This window comes from Carcharhinus amblyrhynchos, unplaced genomic scaffold (genome assembly GCF_965287045.1).
Source record: "Carcharhinus amblyrhynchos unplaced genomic scaffold, sCarAmb.v2.hapA scaffold_37, whole genome shotgun sequence".
In the NCBI taxonomy this organism is placed as follows: Eukaryota; Metazoa; Chordata; class Chondrichthyes; order Carcharhiniformes; family Carcharhinidae; genus Carcharhinus; species Carcharhinus amblyrhynchos.
Window position 1 is genome coordinate 6,700,408 of NW_027649778.1, and position 21,009 is coordinate 6,721,416.

General features: G+C 48.3%; 1 protein-coding gene and 1 long non-coding RNA gene across 3 annotated transcripts in view; one reads left to right on the forward strand and one right to left on the reverse strand.

Moving 5' to 3' along the window:
- The window catches only part of LOC145362212 (RNA-binding protein Nova-1-like), a 148,353-nt gene extending 129,456 nt beyond the window's left edge, over positions 1–18,897 (forward strand). For both annotated transcript variants that reach the window (XM_080218278.1, XM_080218277.1), the window contains exon 4: positions 17,395–18,897. In XM_080218278.1, the coding sequence (XP_080074404.1) occupies positions 17,395–18,576 (1,182 nt within the window). In that variant the 3' untranslated portion in view covers positions 18,577–18,897. The remainder of the gene's footprint in view (positions 1–17,394) is intronic.
- On the reverse strand, positions 3,819–18,270 carry LOC145362214 (uncharacterized). Its single transcript, XR_013889954.1, has 2 exons — positions 18,174–18,270; positions 3,819–4,584 (listed from the first exon to the last, which is right to left on the reverse strand). It is a non-coding gene; the product is annotated as an uncharacterized LOC145362214 (long non-coding RNA).
- Positions 18,898–21,009: the final 2,112 nt, after the last annotated feature.

A 21,009-nucleotide genomic window follows, 5' to 3' on the forward strand; every position in this document is an offset into this window, starting at 1 on the left:
TGGGTTCGAATCCCGCCACAGCAGTTGATGGAATTTGAATTCAATAAAAATATCTGGAATTAAGAATCTACTGATGACCATGAAACCATTGTTGGAAAAACCCATCTGGTTCACTAATGTCCTTTAAAGAAGGAAATCTGCCGTCCTTACCTGGTCTGGCCTACATGTGACTCCAGAGCCACAGCAATATGATTGATTTGGGTGGCACAGTGGTTAGCACTGCTGCCTTACGGTGCCAGGGACCCGGGTTCAATTCCAGCCTCGGGTCACTGTCAGCCAGTGTGTAACAAATAGGGAGAGTGTTCTCTCTAAGCGTCTTCTACTGAGAGTGGGGTGCAATGGAACGTTATAACAGCCTTATACTGAGGGACAGAGTAACAGAGAAAGTTTAGAAGTGCCCCAGTGGTTAGCACTGCTCCCTCACAGCACCCGGGTTCATTTCCAGCCTCGGGTCAGTGTCAGCGCCAGTGCGGAGTCTGCACATTCTCCCCGTGTCTGCATGGGTTTCCTCCGGGTGCTCCAGTTTCCTCCCAAAGATGTCCAGTGATGTGCGGGTTAGGTGGATTGGCCATGCTAAATTGTCAGGCAATTAGCAGGGTAAATATGTGGGGTTACGGGGATAGGTCCTGGATGGGATTGTGGTTGACGGGCCGAATGGCCTCCTTCTGCACCGCAGCGATTCTATGACCCTCAGCTGCCCTCTAGAGGGCAACTAGGGATGGACAATAAACAGGGTCCTGACCAACGGTCATCCAGACTCGAGACGTTGGCTCTATTCCCTCTCCATTGACGCTGTCAGACCTGCTGAGATTTTCCAGCATTTTTCTGTTTTTGTTTCGGATTCCAGCATCCACACTATTTTGCATTTATTGATGGCCAGCATTTATTGCCCAATCAGCGACACCCATGTCCCACGAATGAATTGGAAAAAAAAATTAAATCTGCCCTCAATTTTTAATCGCTCCGCCACTAGTGGCCACGCCTTCAGCTGCCAGGATCCCTAAGCTCTGGAATTCCCCTTCCTGAACCTCCTCACATCTCTCCGTTCCTTGAACGCACTTCTTAAATCCTGTCGCGCTGATGAATGCTTTTGACCATTTAGCTTAATAGTTTCTTATTTTTTTAAAGTTTACTTAGTGTCAAGTAGGCTTATATTCACACTGCAATGAAGTTACTGTGAAAATCCCCTGGTCACCACACTCTTGTTCAGGTACGCTGAGGGCCAAATCGAGCACGGCCAATGCACCCTAATCAGCACATCTTTCGGACTGTGGGAGGAAACTGGAGCAATCAAAGGAAACCCATGCAGACACTGGGAGAACATGCAAACTCCACACAGACAGTGACCCAAGCCGGGAATTGAAACCAGGTCCCTGGCACTGAGAAGCAGCAGTGCCAACCATTGTACCACCCCAGTTTTGATGTTCTTGTGTGATAATTTTCCTGTAATGCATCTTGCAACATTTCACCGTGTTACAGGTGTTATAGAGGCATAAGTTATTGTTCGGAGAGTGAGGTCGCATTGACATTATGGAATTCTCAGCCTCCTGATGGATCTACAGTGGGGAGCAGAATTTGTTTGCAAATAAGAAAAGGAAGTAGGGAGGATAGCTGGAGTTCAGATACAAGTCAGCCCAGGCCTCAGTATCCTGTAAATTTTAATAGGATCCCCCATCATCCTCCTAAACTCCAATGAGTATAGACCCAGAGTCCTTAACCATTCCTCATACGACGAGCAGTCCTCAACCGTTCCTGGACCTGCTGACCCAGGGCTGGTGATTTGGTGACACAAGTTCAAATCGGGATGTCTATTGATGGTGCCGTGGTGTTGTCACTGGGCTACTTAACCAGAGACCAGTGTAATGCTCTGGGAACCCAGGTTACCCAATACTGGGTTCAGATCCCACCAATGCAGATGGTGAAAATTGAATTTGATATCAAAAGAAAATCTGGGATTAAGGATCTGGTAATCATCATGAAACATAGAAAAAAGGAGCAGGTGTAGGCCATTCAGCCCATTGAGTTCATTCATGGCACAGTGGTTACCACTGCTGCCTCACAATGCATGGGGCTATGGGGATAAGGCCTGGGTGGGATTGTGGTCAGTGCAGACTCGATGGGCTGAATGACCTCCTCCTGTACTGGAGGGATTATAAAAGTTCAAAAGATGTAGGAGCCAAATTAGGCCATTCGGCCCATCAGGTTCACTCCGCCATTCGATCATGGCTGATATGCTCCTCATCCCCATTTTCCTGCCTTCTCCCCATAACCCTTCAACCCATTACCAATTAAAAATCTGCCTACCTCCTCCTCAAATTTACTCACTGTCCCAGCATCCACCGCACTTTGGGGCAGTGAATTCCACAGATTCACAACCCTTTGGGAGAAGTAGTTTCTCCTCAGCTCTGTTTTAAATTTGCTGCCCCTTATCCTCAGACTGTGACCTTTCATCCTAGAAAACTGCACAGGAGGAAGCATCTGCTCCACATCTACTTCATCCAAACCTTTTATCATCTTGTATACCTCAATTTGATTTTCCCTCATTCTTCTAAATCCCAGAGAATTTAGACCTAAAATGTTCAATCTCTCTTCATACGACAAACCCCTCATCTCTGGAATCAATGTAGTGAACCTCCTCTGAACTGCCTCCAACATCACATCTTTCCTCAAATAAGGGAACCAAAACTGTGCACAATACTCCAGATGATGCCTCACCAATGTCTTGTATTTTGATCATGCCTGATCATCAAATTCAATATCCTGACCCCATCTTCCACCACCAGCCCCTGCTCCCCCCATATTCCAAGGTCCCTTTAGCCCCAAGAGCTATACTTTTTCAAAATTCATTCATGGGACATGGGTGTCCCTGGCTGGGCCAGCATTTATTGCCCATCCCTGGTTGCCTGAGGGCATTTGAGAGTCAACTACTTTTGGCGTTTATTGGTAGGGGGATTGAATTTAGGAGTCGCAGCGTCATGTTGCAACTGTACACAACTCTGGTGCGGCCGCACTTGGAGTACTGTGTGCAGTTCTGGTCCCCACATTACAGGAAGGACGTGGAGGCTTTGGAGATGGTGCAGAGGAGGTTTACCAGGATGTTGCCTGGTATGGAGGGGAGGTCCTATGAGGAGAGACTGAGGGATTTGGGGTTGTTTTCGCTGGAAAGAAGGAGGCTAAGAGGGGATCTTATTGAAACATATAAGATGATTAGAGGTTTAGATAGGGTGGATAGTGATAGCCTTTTTCCTCGGATGGAGAAAGCTAGCACGAGGGGGCATGGCTTTAAATTAAGGGGGGGGTAGTTATAGGACGGATGTCAGGGGTAGGTTCTTTACCCAGAGGGTGGTGAGGGATTGGAATGCCCTGCCTGCTGCGGTTGTAAATACGCCTAGTTTGGGGGCGTTTAAGAGATCTGTGGATAGGTTTATGGACGAAAAGGGATTGGTTTAGATTACTGGGTCAGTGTTTTTTTTTAGAAAACTGGTCGGCGCAACATCGTGGGCCGAAGGGCCTGTTCTGCGCTGTAATGTTCTATGTTTTATGTACTTTGCTGTGGCTCTGGAGTCACATGTAGGCACCAGACTGGGTAAGAACAGCAGACTTCCTTCCCTGAAGGACATTAGTGAACTAGATGGGTTTTTCCGACAATGGTTTCATGGTCATCAGTGGATTCTTAATTCCGGATATTTTTAAAATTGAATCAAATTCCACTATCCACCATGGCAGGATTCGAACCTGGGTCCCCCAGAACATTAGCTGAGTTTCTGGATTAATAGTCTAATGATAACAGCAGCAGGCCATCCCCTGTCCAAGTGGCAAGATTGGGCAGCTTGTCCACAATGTTCCGACTCGGAACGCCGTGGCTATTTCCACTGCAGTTAAATGTCTTTGACCGCCACATTCTGACAATCCCTGGTGAATTTGCAAACCTACATTAGGTTAACTGTTTGCCAGTCTTTTCTGGGACAAGATCCTACAGCACTTCTCTGACCTTGACATCAAGGAAGAGGAACTATTTCCATCTCAAAAAAACTCAAGGGATTGTTGGACTTGCTGAATTGGCATTAATAACTTTGCTTCATGTGCTCGCAGCTTTACTGATATTTATTTAGATATATCAGTTTACTTTGATTTATTATTGTCACATGTATTGGGATAGTGAAAAGTATTGTTTCTTGCATGCATTACAAAGCATACAATTCATAGAGTACAGAGGGGAGAAGGAACAGAGAGGGTGCAGAATATAGTGTTACAGTTACATATAAGGTGTAGAGAAAGATCAACTTCATGCAACATAGGTCCACTCAAAGATCTGATGGCAGCAGGGAAGAAGCTGTTCTTGGGTTGGTTGGTACGTGACCTCAGACTGTTGTATCTTTTCCCCAACGGAAAGATTATGTTCAGGACGCTTGATTATGCTGGCTGCTTTTCCGAGGAAGTGTAGATGGGGTCGATGGATGGGAGGCTGGTTTGCGTGATGGACTGGCTTTCGTTCACAACTCTTTGTAGCTTTTTGGGGTCTTGGGCAGAGCAGGAGCCATTCCAAGCTGTGATACATCTGGAAAGATGCTTTCTGTGCTGCATCTGTAAAAGTTGGTGAGAGTTGTAGCGGACATGCTGAATTTCCTTAGTCTTCTGAGAAAGTAGAGGCGTTGGTGGGCTTTCTTAACTATAGTGTCGGCATGGAGGGACCACTGTTAGCACTGAGAATCACTACACTGCAGAAGGAGGCCATTCAGCCCATCGAGTCTGCAACAACCACAATCCCACCCAGGCCCTATTCCTGTAACCCCGCACGTTTACCCTGCTAATCCCCCTGATACTAGGGTCAATTTAGCATGGCCAATCCACCTAACCCAGATATCTTTGGAGTGTGAGGGGAAACCACAGCATCCAGAGGAAACCCACACAGACACGGGGAGAATGTGCAAACTCCACACAGACAGTGACCCAAGCCAGGAATCGAACCCAGGTCCCTGGTGCTGTGAGGCAGCAGTCTAACCATTGTGCTACCGCGTTGCCCTAGGGATGTCCACTAGTACTGGTTGAGAAAAACTTTAACAAAATGGGTTCCTTTTTTAAAAATTCATTTATTGTCCATCCCTAGTTGACCTTGAACTGGGTGGCTTGCGAGGCCATTTCAGAGGGCAGTTGAGATCAACCACATTGCTGTGGCTCTGGAGTCACATGTAGGCCAGACTGGGCAAGGACTTCCTGAAAGGATATCAGTGAACTAGATGGGTTTTCCAGACGATGGTTTCATGGTTGTCAGTAGATTCCAGATTTTTGTTTTATTGAATTCAAAATTCCACCATCTGCCATTGCAGGATTCAAACCTGGGTCCCCCTGGATTAATAGTCCAACAATAATAGCACTTGGCCACCGCCTCCCCTGAGGGTTCAAACACACAAAATAAGCTCGTTGGACATTACTAGGGAATGAGATTAGACAGTGATGGACTGTGGGAATACAAAGATGAGTTTACAATGCAGCACACAAAGTCTGGTGACTAAATGCTGCTGAGCTTCCAAACACAATTGGCAGTGCTGGAATATGAGGTCGCTGAAACATAGAAACCAGGAGCAGGCCATTTGGCCTTCAAGTTAAATTATTCATTGGTCGAAAGTAAAGCTTACATTAAATGAAGTTACTGTGAAATTCCCCTAGTCGCCATACTCTGGCGGCTGTTCAGGTCAATGCACCTAGCCAGCATATCTTTCAGACTGTGGGAGGAAACCAGAGCACCTGGAGGAAACCCATGCAGACATAGGGAGAACGTGCAGACTCCACACAGGCAGTAACCCAAGCCAAGAATTGAACCTGGGTCCCTGGTGCTGTGAGGCAGCAGTGCTAAACACTGTGCCACCGTGCTGCCCAAAATGTCTAGAGGGGTAATGTTCAAGTAATGAGTCAAAAAAGGGGAGAGGGGGGAGGGGGAGGAATTTCTGAGATGTGTTCAGGAGAACTTCCTTGATCAATACATCCAGCCAGGAAAGAGGCAGAGCTGGATCTGGTACTGGGAAATTCGGTGGACCAAGTGTCTGTGGGGGAGCACTTGGGTAAGAGTGATCACAGTGTAAGGTTCAGATTATGGCCAGGAACAACCTAATGTAGAACATGTAAATTAGAAGAAGGCAAACTTCAATGGGGCAAGAAGAGGCCCAGCCAGAGTACAGTGGAACATAAAGACCCACAGGAAGAATTATGACAGAATAATGGGTGTTTTTTTAAAGAACAGATGCTTCAGTGCAGGCTGGGTACATTCCAACAAGTCAAAGCGAAAATCAGAACCCCTTAGATGCTGAGAGAGAGAGAAAGAAAGTGATAGAGATCATAGTGAACAAAAAATGCACATCAGATGAATTCTTCATGTGGGAGAGGGGAAATGAAGGACAAACCAAATGAGAGCAGAAAGAGAAGAGAATGGCAGTCAACATTCTACTCCCGTGTAAATAGTAATTGGGTAGTGAGAGATGGAACAGGTCCTGATAGCAACGGAGGGTGATATATGTTCGGGGCCACAAGCTAGGTTAGAATTGATTTATTATTGTCACATGTATTATCATACAGTGAAAAATATTGTTTCTTGCACGCTATACAGATAAAGCATACCATTCATAGAAAAGGAAAGTGCAGAATGTAGTGTTACAATCGAAGCTAGGGTGTAGAGAAAGATCAGCTTAATGACAGATAGGTCCATTCAAAAGTCTGATGGCAGCAGGGAAGAAGCTGTTCTTGAGTTGGTTGGTACATGACCTCAGATTTTTGCATCTTTTTCCTGATAGAAGAAACTGGAAGAGAGAATGTCCAGGGTGCGTGGGGTCCTTAATTATGCTGCCTGCTTTGCCGAAATAGCGGGAAGTGTAGACGGAGTTAATGGATGGGAAGCTGGTTTGCGTGATGGATTGGGCTGCATTCACGACCCTTTGTAGATCCTTGCGGTCTTGGGCACAGCAGGAGCCCATACCAAGCTGTGATCCAATTAGAATAGTTAATGACCACTTTGTGTCGAGGTTTACTGGAGGGAGAAGGTTCTGAGGCATCAGCAGGAGTGGGGATGTTACAAATACTGAGGAGGTTGACCATTGAAAGACAGAGGGTGGGATTTTCCAGCCTTGTTCACCCGGAAAATTCTGCCCGAGGTCATTGGATCTTTGCTTGGTCCTGTCCCGCTACCATTCCCATAGTGGATGGGAGGGAAAAATTCTGCCCAGGAAGTACTGGAAAGGCTCGCTATGCTTAGGGTAGATCAGTCACCTGATCTGAGATGGTTTGCTTCTCGGGTTGTTGAAGGGGGTGATAGTTGAGATAGCAGAAGGATCTTCCTTGAGGAGACGCGAGAGGATTGCATAATGGTTAGCACTACTGCCTCACAGGGACCCGGGTTCGATTCCCGGCCCTAGGTCACTGTCTGTGTGGAGTCTGCACGTTCTCACCACGTCTGCGTGGGTTTCCTCCGGGTGCTCAGGTTTTCCATAGTCCCATGATGTGCGGGTTAGGTGGATTGGCCATGCTAAATTCCCCCTTGTGTCCACAGGTATGCAGGTTAGGCAGATTGGCCATGCTAAATTGTCCCTTGGTGTCCAAAGACATGTAGGTTAAGGATTTGGCTTTGCTAAATTGCCCCTTAGTGTCAGGGGGTTAGCAGGGTAAATTTGTGGGGTATGGGGAAAGAGTGGGATTGTTGGCAGTGCAGGCTCGATGGGCCAAATGGCTTCCTCTGTACGGTAGGGATTCTATGATAATGATAATTGGAGGGTGGCAAATGTGAAACTGTTATTTAAGGGAATGTGTAAAGAGATTTCCAGCGACCTCTGAGCAGTTAGTTTAACACCCGCAGTGGGTAAGGTTTTAGAGGGAAAAAGAATCAACAAGACCTCCGGGGTGGGGGGAGGCGTTTGAGTTATTTAAGAAGAGCCAGCACAGACTTGCAAAAGGCTTGCTTAATCTAACTGAAGTAACAGAGTAGATTGGTGAAGGGAGTACGATGGATGCCGTGTAGAAGACGGCATCTGACAAAAGTACCATACAGAAGGCTGGTTAACAGAATTGTGGCCCATGGGATAGGAGGGGCCGTGTCAACTTGGATTGCAAATTGGCTTAAGGATAAAGAAGTGATTGGTCTCTTGTCAGACTGAAGGGTGACAGACAGTGGTGTTCCTCAAGAGTCAATGCTGAGATTGCCACCTTTACTTTGCTATCTATAAATAACTTGGAATTTTATAATTAGCTGATGCTACCAAACTCGGAGTGGCAAAGTGTGAAGATCTTTTTTAAATTTGATTTTATTTAGAGTTTAGTATTACATGTAGGCTTACATTAACACTGCAATGAAGTTACTGTGAAAATCCCCTAGTCGCCACACTCTGGCGCCTGTTCGGGTACACTGAGCGAGAATTTAGCATGGCCAATGCACCTAACCAGCACATCTTTCAGACTGTGGGAGGAAACTGGAGCACTGTTAGGAAACCCACGCAGACATGGGGAGAACTTGCAGACTCCACATAGACAGTGACCCAAGTCAGGAATTGAACCTGGACCCCTGGCACTGTGAGGCAGCAGTGCTAACCACTGTGCCACCACTGTCTTGGGATAAAGTGAAAAGTATTGTTTCTCGTGCACTACATAGACAAATCATACCATTCAGAGTACATAGAGGAGAAGGAGAGTGCAGAATGTAGTGTTACAGTCACAGCTAGGGTGCAGGGAAAGATCAACTTAATATATGGTAGGTCCATTCAAAGGTCTGACGGCAGCAGGGAAGAAGCTGTTCTTGAATCAGTTGGTCCGCAAGCTCAGATTTTAGTAACTTTTTCTCAACGGATGAAGATGGAAGAGAGAATGTCTGGGGTGCATGGGGTCCTTAATTATGCTGGCTGCTTTCCCGAGGCAGATAGAGTCAATGGATGGCAGGGTGCTATCAACTATATCAGAATATATGTCAGATTAGAAACAGATTCCCAGCTTGGGTCACCGTCTGTGTGGAGTCTGCACGTTCTCCCCTGGTGCTGTGGTTTTCTCCCACAGTCTGAAAGACGTGCTGGTTAGATGCATTGGCCGTGCTAAATTCTCCCTCAGTGTACCCGAACAGGTGCCGGAATGTAGCTACTGGGGGATCTTTGCAGTAACACTGCAGTGAAGTTAATGTTAGCCTTACTTGTCACGCTAATAAATAAACTTTGCATACCATTCTGCTCACCACCTTAGGAAGGATGCGAGGGTCCTCAAGAGGAGGGAGATTTACCAGAACAGTTCCAGCACAGGGGAGGGAGTTTAGTTATAAGGTTAGTGATGGAGAAGGTGGGGTTGTTTTTCTTGGAGTGAGAGATTTGAGGCGGGTTGGAGGGGATCTCATTGAAACTTACAGAATACTGAGAGGCTGGGATAGAGTGGACGTGGGTGGGGAAGATGTTTCCATTGGTGGGTGAAACTATGATCTGAGGCCACAGCCTTAGAGTAAAGGGACGATCCTTTGGAACCGAGATAAGGAGGAATTTCTTCAGCCAGACGGTGGTGAATCTGTGGAATTCATTGCCACAGAGGAGGCTGGGTCATTGAGTGTGTTTAAGACAGACAGCTAGGTTCTTGATTGGTAAGGGGTCAAAGATAACGGGGAAAAGGCAGGAGAATGGGGATGAGAAAAATATTGGCTGTGATCAAATGATGGAGATGGGCCAAATGGCCCAATTCTGCTCCTATATCTTATGGTCTAAGGGTGTCAGGCTCCTGTAATGTGTGTTCTTGCTCGAGGTGGACAAGATTATGGCAGGTTTAAATAAGATAGAGGAAAACCTACTCCCATTTATTGATGGTACAGGACAAAGGGGGCACACATTCAAGGTTCTGGGTAAGAGGTGCGGGGGGGGGGGGGGGGGAGGTGGAAGTAGGAACTTTCTTACGCAGCAAGCGCTGTCTCACTGCTTCAGGATGGGTTATCTCAAAAGGAAGTGGATGGTGCGCTGAAAGGGAATAAACTTGCGTTACGGTGAAAGAGCAGGTGAAGTGGGAGGGGGGAACTTGAGTGGTCATCAGAGAGCCAGCATGGACCCAAAGGACTGAGTGGCCACCTGTTGATGCTTTAAATGCCTATTCTGGAAGAGGACAGGGGCACTTTCTATCCGACCAATATTTAGCCCTGAAGCAGGGTCATTGGAAGAGATTATCTGGCTATCTAGCTGCTTGCTGTTCAGAGGGAGTGGGCTACATTTCCGGCTCCACAGCAGTGGCCACACTTCAGAAAGAACTTCACTGACTGTGAAGTGGGACGTTCCGAGGTCGTGAAGGGCGCTATACAAATGCAAGTCTTTATATCTCCATCCCGCTAATCCGGATGCCTCCCTTGGCTCGGTTCAGTAAGCTCTCTCCCAACACTCCTGCTAATCCCGTCCTCTCGTGCTGTTTGCCAGTGGCATTCCCGAGACAGTTAAGTAATTTCCTGCAATCTCCGACAGCCTGGGAGATTGGGAATGCCGACTGCACCCTCCAGTGGCAGCAGCTGGTACTGACAGGGCCGTTCCACCAGCTTCTGGGATGACGGGGAACTATGCTAATCTCGGGGACCTCAGCTGTTTTGGACCCATTCATTGAAGTCACGGGTGGTGATTTCATGGTCATCTGTAGATTCTTAACTCCAGATTTTTTTTTTCATTGAATTCAAATTCTACTATCCACTGTGGTAGGATTTGAACCCGGGTCCCCAGAACGTTTGCTGAGTTTCTGGATTAATAGTCTACAATAGTACCACTAGGCCATCCTCTCCACTCTGTTTTCACTGTCTCCTGGCTCTGGCTGTCCCCCCCCCGCCCCCATCTCACACTTCTGTTACCATTACCCGGTCTGCACCGTACCTGTGTCTAGAGTAAACTACAGAGTAAAGCTCCCTCGACACTGTCCCCATCAAACACTCCCAGGACAGGTACAGCACGGGGTTAGATACAGAGTAAAGCTCCCTCTACACTGTCCCCCATCAAACACTCCCAGGACAGGTACAGCACGGGGTTAGATACAGAGTAAAGCTCCCTCTACACTATCCCCATCAAACACTCCCAGGACAGGTACAGCACGGGGTTAGATACAGAGTAAAGCTCCCTCTACACTGTCCCCCATCAAACACTCCCAGGACAGGTACAGCACGGGGTTAGATACAGAGTAAAGCTCCCTCTACACTGTCCCCCATCAAACACTCCCAGGACAGTTACAGCACGGGGTTAGATACAGAGTAAAGCTCCCTCTACACTGTCCCCCATCAAACACTCCCAGGACAGGTACAGCACGGGGTTAGATACAGAGTATAACTCATTTTGCCCTTCTGCAAAATGTCTATTTTATGAAAGGGTCGTTTAACTTGTTACCTGAAAGGGACTCCTGACAGTGCAGCACTCTCTCAGTATGGTGCTGGGAGCGTCAGCTTGGTTGCTGTGCGAGAGAGCCTGTGGTGTAGGACTCCTTTCTCTGTTCCTGTGAACCCACCACTTTCTGACTCCGGCTTCTGAGTGTGACCCACTGAGGGAGGAGGCCACAATTTTAACCTATTGCGCCTCTTGGGAAAATGAAGAAATACCTGATTTAACCAAACTCCGAATCCCTGTCTCTGGGTCTCCCAACTGTCAATTTTGTGACAGAGAAAGGCCGCCAGATGTTGGGAAGATTCTTTTCATAGAATACTGACAGTACAGAATGAGGTCATTCAACCCACAGTGTCTGCACCAACAACAATCCCACCCAGGCCCTGTCCCTATTAACTCCAGGTATTTACACTGCTAATCCCCCAACACTAAGGGGCAATTTAGCATGGCCAATTCACCTATCCCATACATCTTTGGACACTAAGGGGAAATTTAGCATGGCCAATCTGCCTAACCTGCACATCTTTGGACACTGAGGGGCAGTTCCACACAGGCAGTGACCTGAGGCTGGAATCGAACTGGGGTCCTTGGTGCTGTGAGGCAGCAGTGCTAACCACTGTGCTGCCCATGAAAGTAGTAGTCTGGGGATCAACATGGATTTACGGTAAAGAGCAGGAGATTTGGAAGGGATTTGAGGGAAAACTTTTTTCACCCAGAAGCTGGTGGGAGTCTGGAACTCACTGCCTGGAAGGGTAGTAGAGGCAGCGACCCTCACAACCTTTAAGAAGCATTTCGATGAACACTTGAAACAGCCTAGCACACAAGGCTACAGACCGAGTGCTAACCCCATGCTGGAAAATGGGAACTGGAATAGATTTGCTTGATGGCAGGCATGGACACAATGGGCCAAAGGGCCTTTTTTTTTTGTGCTGTAAATCTCTTCTTGTTGAAGGTACTCCTCTCACCTCCTCCCACACCACAGGAGACCTGTGGTGGAATGGAAGACTCCATTAGTGTCAGTTGTAAAGTATATTTATTGTCACAAGTAGGTTTACATTAACCCTGCAATGAAGTTACTGTGAAATTCCCCTAGTTGCCACAGGCACCTGTTTGGGTCCACTGCGGGAGAATTTAGCATGGCCAACGCACCTAACCAGCACATCTATCGGGATGAAACCGGAGCACCTGAAGGAAACCCACACTGACACGGGGAGAAAGTGCAGACTCTGCACAGACAGTGACCCAAACCAGGGATCGAACCCAGTCCCTGGCAGCAATGCTAACCACTGATTTATTATTATATATATTAGTATACAGTGGAAAGAATTGTTTCTTGCATGCTCTACAAAGCATACTGTTCATAGAGAAGGAGAGAGTGCAGCATGTAGTGTTACAGTCATTGCTAGAGTGTAGAGAAAGATCAACTTAATATAAGGTAGGTCCTTTCAAATATCTGATGGCAGCAGGGAAGAAGCTGTTTTTGAGTCGGTTGGTACACGACCTCAGACTTTTGCAACTTTTTCCCGATGGAAGAGAGAATGTCCGGGGTGCTGGCTGCTTTCCCAAGGCAGCGGGAAGTGTAGACAAAGTCAGTGGATGGGAGGCTGGTTTGCGTGATGGATTGGGCTACATTCACGACCTTTTGTAGTTTAAGGTAAACAACTAAGGGAGAGGGGGAAAGAGAGGTCATGGTGCTGCTTTACCAACACATGTAAGTCGCACAACACCAGGTTTAAATCCAGTAGGTTTACTTGGACTCAGAAGCTTTCAGAGCGTTGCTCCTTCGTTACAAATACTTCATATTCCAATCTGTAATTGTACCTCTCTCTATATATGCTGTGTTTGTGAACCTACCTCCACTCATCCAATGAAGGAGCAGCACTCCGAAAGCTTGTGATTCCAAATAAACCTGCTGGACTTTAACTCGGTTTTGTGAGATTTCTTATGGGGACTTACTGGTACCAAAGAAGAAACTGCTGGAAAATCTCAGCAAGTCTGGCAGCATCTGTAAGGAGAGAAAAGAGCTGACATTGAGTCCAGATGACCCTTTGTCAAAGCTTTAACCTGGTGTTGAGAGACTTCTTACTGTATCCATCCCAGTCCAATATCTCCACATCATGAGTCGGTTGGTACGTGACATCAGACTTTTGTATCTTTTTCCCGATGGAAGAAGGTGGAGGAGAGAATGTCTGGGGTGTGTGGGTCCTTGATTATGTGGGCTGCTTTTGCGAGGCAGCAGGAATTGTACACAGAGTCAATGATTGGGAGGCTGGTTTGTGTGATGGACTGGGCTATGTTCACAACATTTTATAGTTTAAGGTGAAAGGATTAGGGGAGGGGGGGGGAAGAGAACCATCATGCTGCTGCCTCACCACATGTAAAAAGTCTCACAAACCACGTCAGAGTCCAACAGGTTTATTTGGAATCACGAGCTTTCGGAGCACTGCTCCTTCCTCAGGTGAGTGGAGGAAGGTTCACAAACACAGCATATATAGGCAGAGACACAACTGCAAAATAATTACAAGTTCTTCACATTCCAATCTGTAATTATCTTGCGATTGTGTCTTTGTCTATATATGTGTTGGTGAACCTACCTCCATTCACCTGATGATGGAGCAGTGCTCGTGATTCCATATGAACCTGTTGGGCTTTAATCTGGCATTGTGAGACTTTTTACAGGGACTTTAACCTGGTACCAAAAGAGAAAATGCTGGAAAGTCTTAGCAGGTCTGGCAGCATCTGTAAGGAGAGAAAAGAGCTGATGTTTTGAGTCCAGGTGACCATTTGTCAAAGCTTTAACCTGGTGTTGTGAGACTTCTTAGTGGACTTTACCTGATGTTGTGAAACTTGTTACTAGGGCTTTATCTGGCATTGTGAGACTTCTGAGTGGTTCTTTACCTGGTGTTGACAGTTGTTACTGGGACTGGAACCTGGTACCAAAAGAGAAAATGCTGGAAAATCTCAGCAGGTCTGGCGGCATCTGTAAGGAGAGAAAAGAGCTGATGTTTTGAGTCTATATGATCCTTTGTCAAAGCTTTAACCTGGAGTTGAGACTTCTCAGTGGGGCATTACCTAGTGTTGTGAGACCTCTTATTATGCTCACTTCTGATCACTCACCTGAAAGAGCAGCGTTCCAAAAGCTCATGAAATCAAATAAACCTGTTGGACTTTAACCTGGTGTTGTGAGACATCATACTGTGACTTTACCTGGTTTTGTGAGACTTCTTAGTGGGTCTGTAACCTGGTTTTGCAAGACTTCTTATTGGGACTTTAACCTGGTGTTGTGAGACCACTTAGTGGTTCTTTATCTAGTGTTGTGAGACTTGTTACTGAGACTTTACCTGGTGTTGAGACTTTTTGATTTGATTTATTATTGTTACGTGTATTAACATACATTGAAAAGTATTATTTCTTGCGTGCTATGCAGACAAAGCATACCGTTCATAGAGAAGGAAAGGGGAGAGTGCAGAATGTAGTGTTACAGTCATAGCTAGAGTGTAGAGAAAGATCAACTTAATGCAAGGCAAGTCCATTCAAAAGTCTGACAGTAGCAGGGAAGAAGCTGTTCTTGAGTCAGTTGGTACATGACCTCAGACTTTTGTATCCTGTACTCCACGGAAGAAGGTGGAAGAGAGAATGTCCAGGGTGCGTGGGGTCCTTAATTATGCTGGCTGCTTTGCTGAGGCAGCAGGAAGTACAGACAGAGTCAATGGATGAGAGGCTGGTTTAAGTGATGGATTGGGCTACATTCACAACCCTTTGTAGTTCCTTGTGGTCTTGGGCAGAGCAGGAGCCATACCAAGCTGTGATACAACTAGAAAGAATACTTTCTATGGTGAGTCTGTAAAAGTTGGTGAGAGTCGTAGCTGACATGCCAAATTTCCTTAGTCTTCTGAGAAAGTAGAGGCATCGGTGGGCTTTCTTAACTATAGTGTCAACATGGGGGGGACCAGGAGAGGTTGTTAGTGATCTGGAACCTAAAAAGTGATACTAGTTATTTACCTAGTGTTGTGAGACATCACACTGGTACTTTACCTGGTGTTGTAAGACATCGTGCTGGGACTGTAACCTGGTGTTGTGAGACCTGGTGTTGAGACTTCTTAGTGGTTCTTTACCTGGTATTGTGAGACTTCTTATTGGGTCTTTACCTGGTGTTATGAGACTTGTTACCAGAACGATAACTTGGCGTTTTGAAACCTGCCGTTGTGAGACTTGTTACTGGGACTGTAACCTGCTGTTGTGAGACCACTTAATGGCTCTTTACCTAGTGTTGTGAGATGTTACTGGGACTGTAACCTGGTGTTGTGAATCCTGTTAGTCAAACTTTACTTGCTGTTGTGAGACTTGTTGTTGGGACTGTAACCTGGTGTTGTGAAACTTGTTAGTGGTTCTTTACCTGGTGTTGTGAGACAACTTAGTGGCTCTTTACCTAGTGTTGTGTGATGTTACAAGAACTGTAATCTGGTGTTGTGAGACTTCTTACTGGTTCTTTACCTGGTGTTGAGACCTGGGGTTGTGACACCACTTAGTGCCTCTTTGTCTAGTGTTGTGAGATGTGTTCCTGGGACTGTAACCTGGCGTTGTGAATCCTGTTAGTGGAACTTTACTTGCTGTTTGCTGGGACTGTAACCTGATGTTGTGAAACTTGTTAGTGGTTCTTTACCTAGTGTTGTGAGATGTTACTGGGACTGTAACATGGAGTTGTGAAACTTGTTGCTAAACTTTAACCTGGTGTTGTGACATGTTACTGGGACTGTAACCTGGTGTTGCGAGATGTTGCTGGGACTGTAAGTTGGTGTTGCGAGACTTGTTGCTGGGTCTGTAAGCTAGTGTTGCGAGACTTGTTGCTGGAATTGAGTGTCCTGTTAGTGAAACTTTACATAGTGTTGTGAGACTGCTTTGTGGCTCTTTACCTAGTGTTATGAGATGTTGCTGGGACTGTTACCTGGTGTTGTGAGACTTGTTGCTAGGCCTTTACCTGGTGTTGTGAGACCTGGAATTGAGAGACCACTTTGTGCTTCTTTACCTGATGTTGAGATGTAGCTGGGACTATAACCTAGTGTTATGAGACTTGTTGCTGGGACTGTGACCTGAAGTTGAAATGTTACTGGGACTGTAGCCTGGTGTTGTGAGACCTGTTAATGGAACTTCACCTGGTGTTGTGAGACTTGTTGCTGGGCTTTTACCTGGTGTTGTGAGACCTGGAATTGAGACCACTTTGTGCTTCTTTACCTAGTGTTGAGATGTTGCTGGGACTGTAACGTGATGATGTGAGACCTGGAGTTGTGACCACTTAGTGGTTCTTTACCTGGTGTTGAGATGTTACTGAGACTGTAACCTGGTGTTGTGACGCTTGTTATTGGGACTGTAACCTCGTGTTGTGAGACTTGTTGCTGGGACTGTAACCTGGTGTTGTGAGACTTGTTGCTGGGACTTTACCTGATGTTATGAGACGTCCTTAGTGGCTCTTTACCAGATGTTGAGATGTCACTGGGACTGTAGCCTGGTGTTGTGAGACTTGTTAATGGAACTTTGCCTGGTGTTGTGACCACTTAGTGGTCCTTTACCTGGTGTTGAGATGTTACTGGGACTGTAACCTGGTGTTGTGAGACTTGTTGCTGGGACTTTACCTGATGTTATGAGACGTCCTTAGTGGCTCTTTACCAGATGTTGAGATATCACTGGGACTGTAGCCTGGTGTTGTGAGACTTGTTAATGGAACTTTGCCTGGTGTTGTGACCACTTAGTGGTCCTTTACCTGGTGTTGAGATGTTACTGGGACTGTAACCTGGTGTTGTGAGACTTGTTGCTGGGACTTGACCTGGTGTTGTGAGATCTCTTAGTGGCTCTTTACCTTGCGTTGAAATGTCGCTGCGACTGTGACCTAACGTGTGAGACCCCTCACTGTGCCCACCCCAGTCCCAGTCCAGCACCTCCAGCTCCTCAACCGCACACAGCCCCACCTCTTGTCTCAGTGGGAAGAAAAGCCCGGCTCCCCCCCGGTTTTAACCGTGTCCCCTCTCTCTCTCTTTACTCCTTGTCTTTGCAGGCCAAGCTGATCGTGCCCAACAGCACGGCGGGGCTGATCATCGGCAAGGGCGGCGCCACGGTGAAGGCGGTGATGGAGCAGTCGGGGGCCTGGGTGCAGCTGTCGCAGAAGCCGGAGGGCATCAACCTGCAGGAGCGGGTGGTGACGGTGAGCGGCGAGGCCGAGCAGAACCGCAAGGCGCTGGAGCTGATCGTGCAGAAGGTGCAGGAGGACCCGCAGAGCGGCAGCTGCCTCAACATCAGCTACGCCAACATCTCGGGCCCGGTGGCCAACTCCAACCCCACCGGCTCGCCCTACGCCAACTCGGGGGGCGAGGTGCTGGCGCCGGTGGCCGCCGCCGCCTCGGCCGCCGCCGCCGCCGCCCTGCTGGGAGGAGGGGCCGCGGGAGGGCCCGGCGGTCATCACCACCACCACCACCACACCGGCAACCTGGCGGGCTTCGGAGGAGGAGGAGGGGGGGGCGGCGGCGGCGGCGGCGCGGGCCTGGCGGCGGCCTTCACCGGCAACGACCTGCTGGCCATCAGCTCGGCCCTCAACACGCTGGCCAGCTACGGCTACAACACGGGCTCGCTAGGCCTGGGCCTCGGCCCGGCCACCGCCAGCGGCGTGCTGGCGGCGGTGGCGGCCAGCGCCAACCCGGCGGCCGCCGCCGCCGCCAACCTGCTGGCCTCGTACGCCAGCGAGGCCTCGGGCGCGGGTGGAGGAGGAGGGGGCGGCGGAGGAGGAGGAGGCGGGGGAGGAGGGGGCGCCGGAGGTGGGGGAGGGGGCGCCGTCAGTACCTTCTCGCTGGCCGCCGCCGCCGCCGCCAACGGTTACTTCGGCACCGCCGCCGCCGCCTCGCCGCTGGCCGCTGCCGCCGCCGCCGCCGCCTCCTCCGGCTCCATCCTGGCCGCCGACAAGCTGGGCGAGGCCTCCTCCAAGGACGTGCTGGAGATCGCCGTGCCCGAGAACCTGGTGGGCGCCATCCTGGGCAAGGGCGGCAAGACGCTGGTGGAGTACCAGGAGCTGACCGGCGCCCGCATCCAGATCTCCAAGAAGGGCGACTTCCTGCCCGGCACCCGCAACCGCAAGGTCACCATCAGCGGCTCGCCGGCCGCCACGCAGGCCGCCCAGTACCTCATCAGCCAGCGGATCACCTACGAGCAGGGGGTCCGCGCCGCCAACCTCCAGAAAGTGGGTTAGCAGCGGGCCCGCCCCTTTTCAAACTCAGAGGGGCCGCCGCACTACTTGACTCCCCATCCAAGCGCCCGGTATTATTAATATATTCTATCGACAACCTCCAGAGATCTGTCTATATGTAAATAATGTTTGCCTCTGGTCTCCATGGAGACGGCGCCACACTCTCCCCTCTCCCCGCCCTCCCAGCTCCCATCCCATCTTCACCCCTTCCCCTGATTTCATCCCATCTTCATCCTCCTCCCTCTAACTGTCCCCTTGGGTAATTCCATCTTCACCCACTCCCCTTATTTAACATCCATCCTCCCTTTATGTTATTTCATTACATTTTCATCCCCCCCCTTAACAGTTCTTTAATTCCATCTTCACCCACTCCATATTTAACATCCATCCTCCCTTTGTTATTTCATTCCATCTTCATCCCCCCCCCTTAACAGTTCTTTAATTCCATCTTCACCCACTCCCCTTATTTAACATCCATCCTCCCTTTATGTTATTTCATTCCATCTTCATCCTCCCCCCCCCTTTAACAGTTCTTTTATTTAATTCCATCTTCACCCACTCCCCTTATTTAATTTCCATCCTCCCTTTATGTTATTTCATTCCATCTTCATCCTCGTCCCCCTTTAACAGTTCTTTTATTTAATTTCATCTTCACCCACTCCCCTTATTTAACATCCATCCTCCCTTTATGTTATTTCATTCCATCTTCCTCCTCCCTCTTAACAGTTCTTTTAATTCCATCCTCACCCCTCCCCTTCACAGTCCCTTTACTTAATTCCATCTTCATCTTCCTCCCTTTAACAGTTCTTTTATTTCATTCCATCTCCACCCACTCCCCTGATTTCATTTCCAGCCTCCCTTTACTCCCTCTTCCTCCCTTTAACAATTTTAAAACAATTCTATCTCCACCCACTCCCCTGATTTCATCCCATCTTCACCCCCTCCTTTATTTTACCCCCTCTTCACCCCCTTCCCTGATTTAATTTTACTTCCGTCCTCCTCCCTTAATTCCATCTTCACCCTCCCCTTACTTCATCTCCATCTTCGTCCTCATCCCTTTAACAGTCCCTTTATTTTACTCCATTTTATTTTAATCACCTCAGTCCCTTAATTTTATTTCATTCAATTTTCATCCCCTCAGCGTCTTTACTTCATCCCCTGCCCCTCCCTGTGGAACATGCCCCCTCAGTCTCTTTATTTTGTTCCATTTTCATCACTCCCCCTTATTCCATTTTATTTCATTTTAACCCCTCGGTCCCTTTATTTTATTCTCCCTGTGCAATAAGTGCCCCCAGTCCCTTTAACTTAATCACCCCCCCCCTTCTCCCCATAGGGCATGGCCCCTTAATTCCTTTAAATCATTGCAACCCCCACCCCCCTATGTCCCCATGGGACAAGACCACTTAATCTCTTTATTCCCCTGTGCTCCCCTCGGGGACATGTCCCCTCAGTCCCTTTCACCCTCCTCACTCTCCCCATGGGGCATGACCCCTTAATCTCTATTTTATTCCCCCCTTTCCCCGTGGGGCATGTGCTCTCATTCCCTTTATATTACTCACCTTCCATCCCCGCATGGGGGCATGTCCCCTCAGTCCCCTTTATTTAATCAGCCTTCCTTTCCTCTCTGTGGGGGCAGGTCTCAGCCTAGACCTGACGAACAACAGCCTTCCCAAAATGGCCACCCGGTGACTCCCAGCCCCTTTTTCCATCTTCTGAGCCGCAAGGGCAGAGCGGACAGGCCCGTAATCCCACCCGAGGCAAAAAGCAAATTACTGCGGATGCTGGGACTGGGAACGAGAACAGAAAATGCTGGAAAATCTCAGCAGGGCTGGCAACCTCTGTGGAGAGAGAACAGAGCTGATCCCAGACTCGCAACATTGGCTCTATTCTCTTTCCACAGATGCTGTCAAGACGCGCTGAGATTTTTCAGCATTTTCTGTTTTTGCCTTTCATCCCATCTTTTTGCTTGCCCCATCCCTCCCCCTGGCCCTTCTGGCTGAGATCAAGGCTGGAATTCTCCGATCTTGCCCGCAGCTGGGATTCCCCAGCTCCGCTGCTCTGAGCAGAGTTTGGGCTGAGCTACAGATTTTCAGTTCTCACTGACGGGGTCTGCCACTTGGGAGGGTCCTGGCGCTGGATCAAGCCGGGATGGGGTGTGAAGCCTTTTCTTGTCAGCTTGGATCTTACCATAGAAAATCATAGAATCCCTACAGTGCAGAAGGAGGCCATTCGGCCCATTGAGTCTGCACCAACAACAATCCCATCCCCAGAACTCCACACATTTTTCTCACTAATCTCTCCAACCTACACGTCCACTTTAACATGGCCACTCAACCTAACCAGCACATCTTTGGACTGTAGGAGGAAACCGGAGCACCTGGAGGAAACCCACGCAGACACGGGGAGAATGTGCAAACTCCACTCAGTCACCCAAAC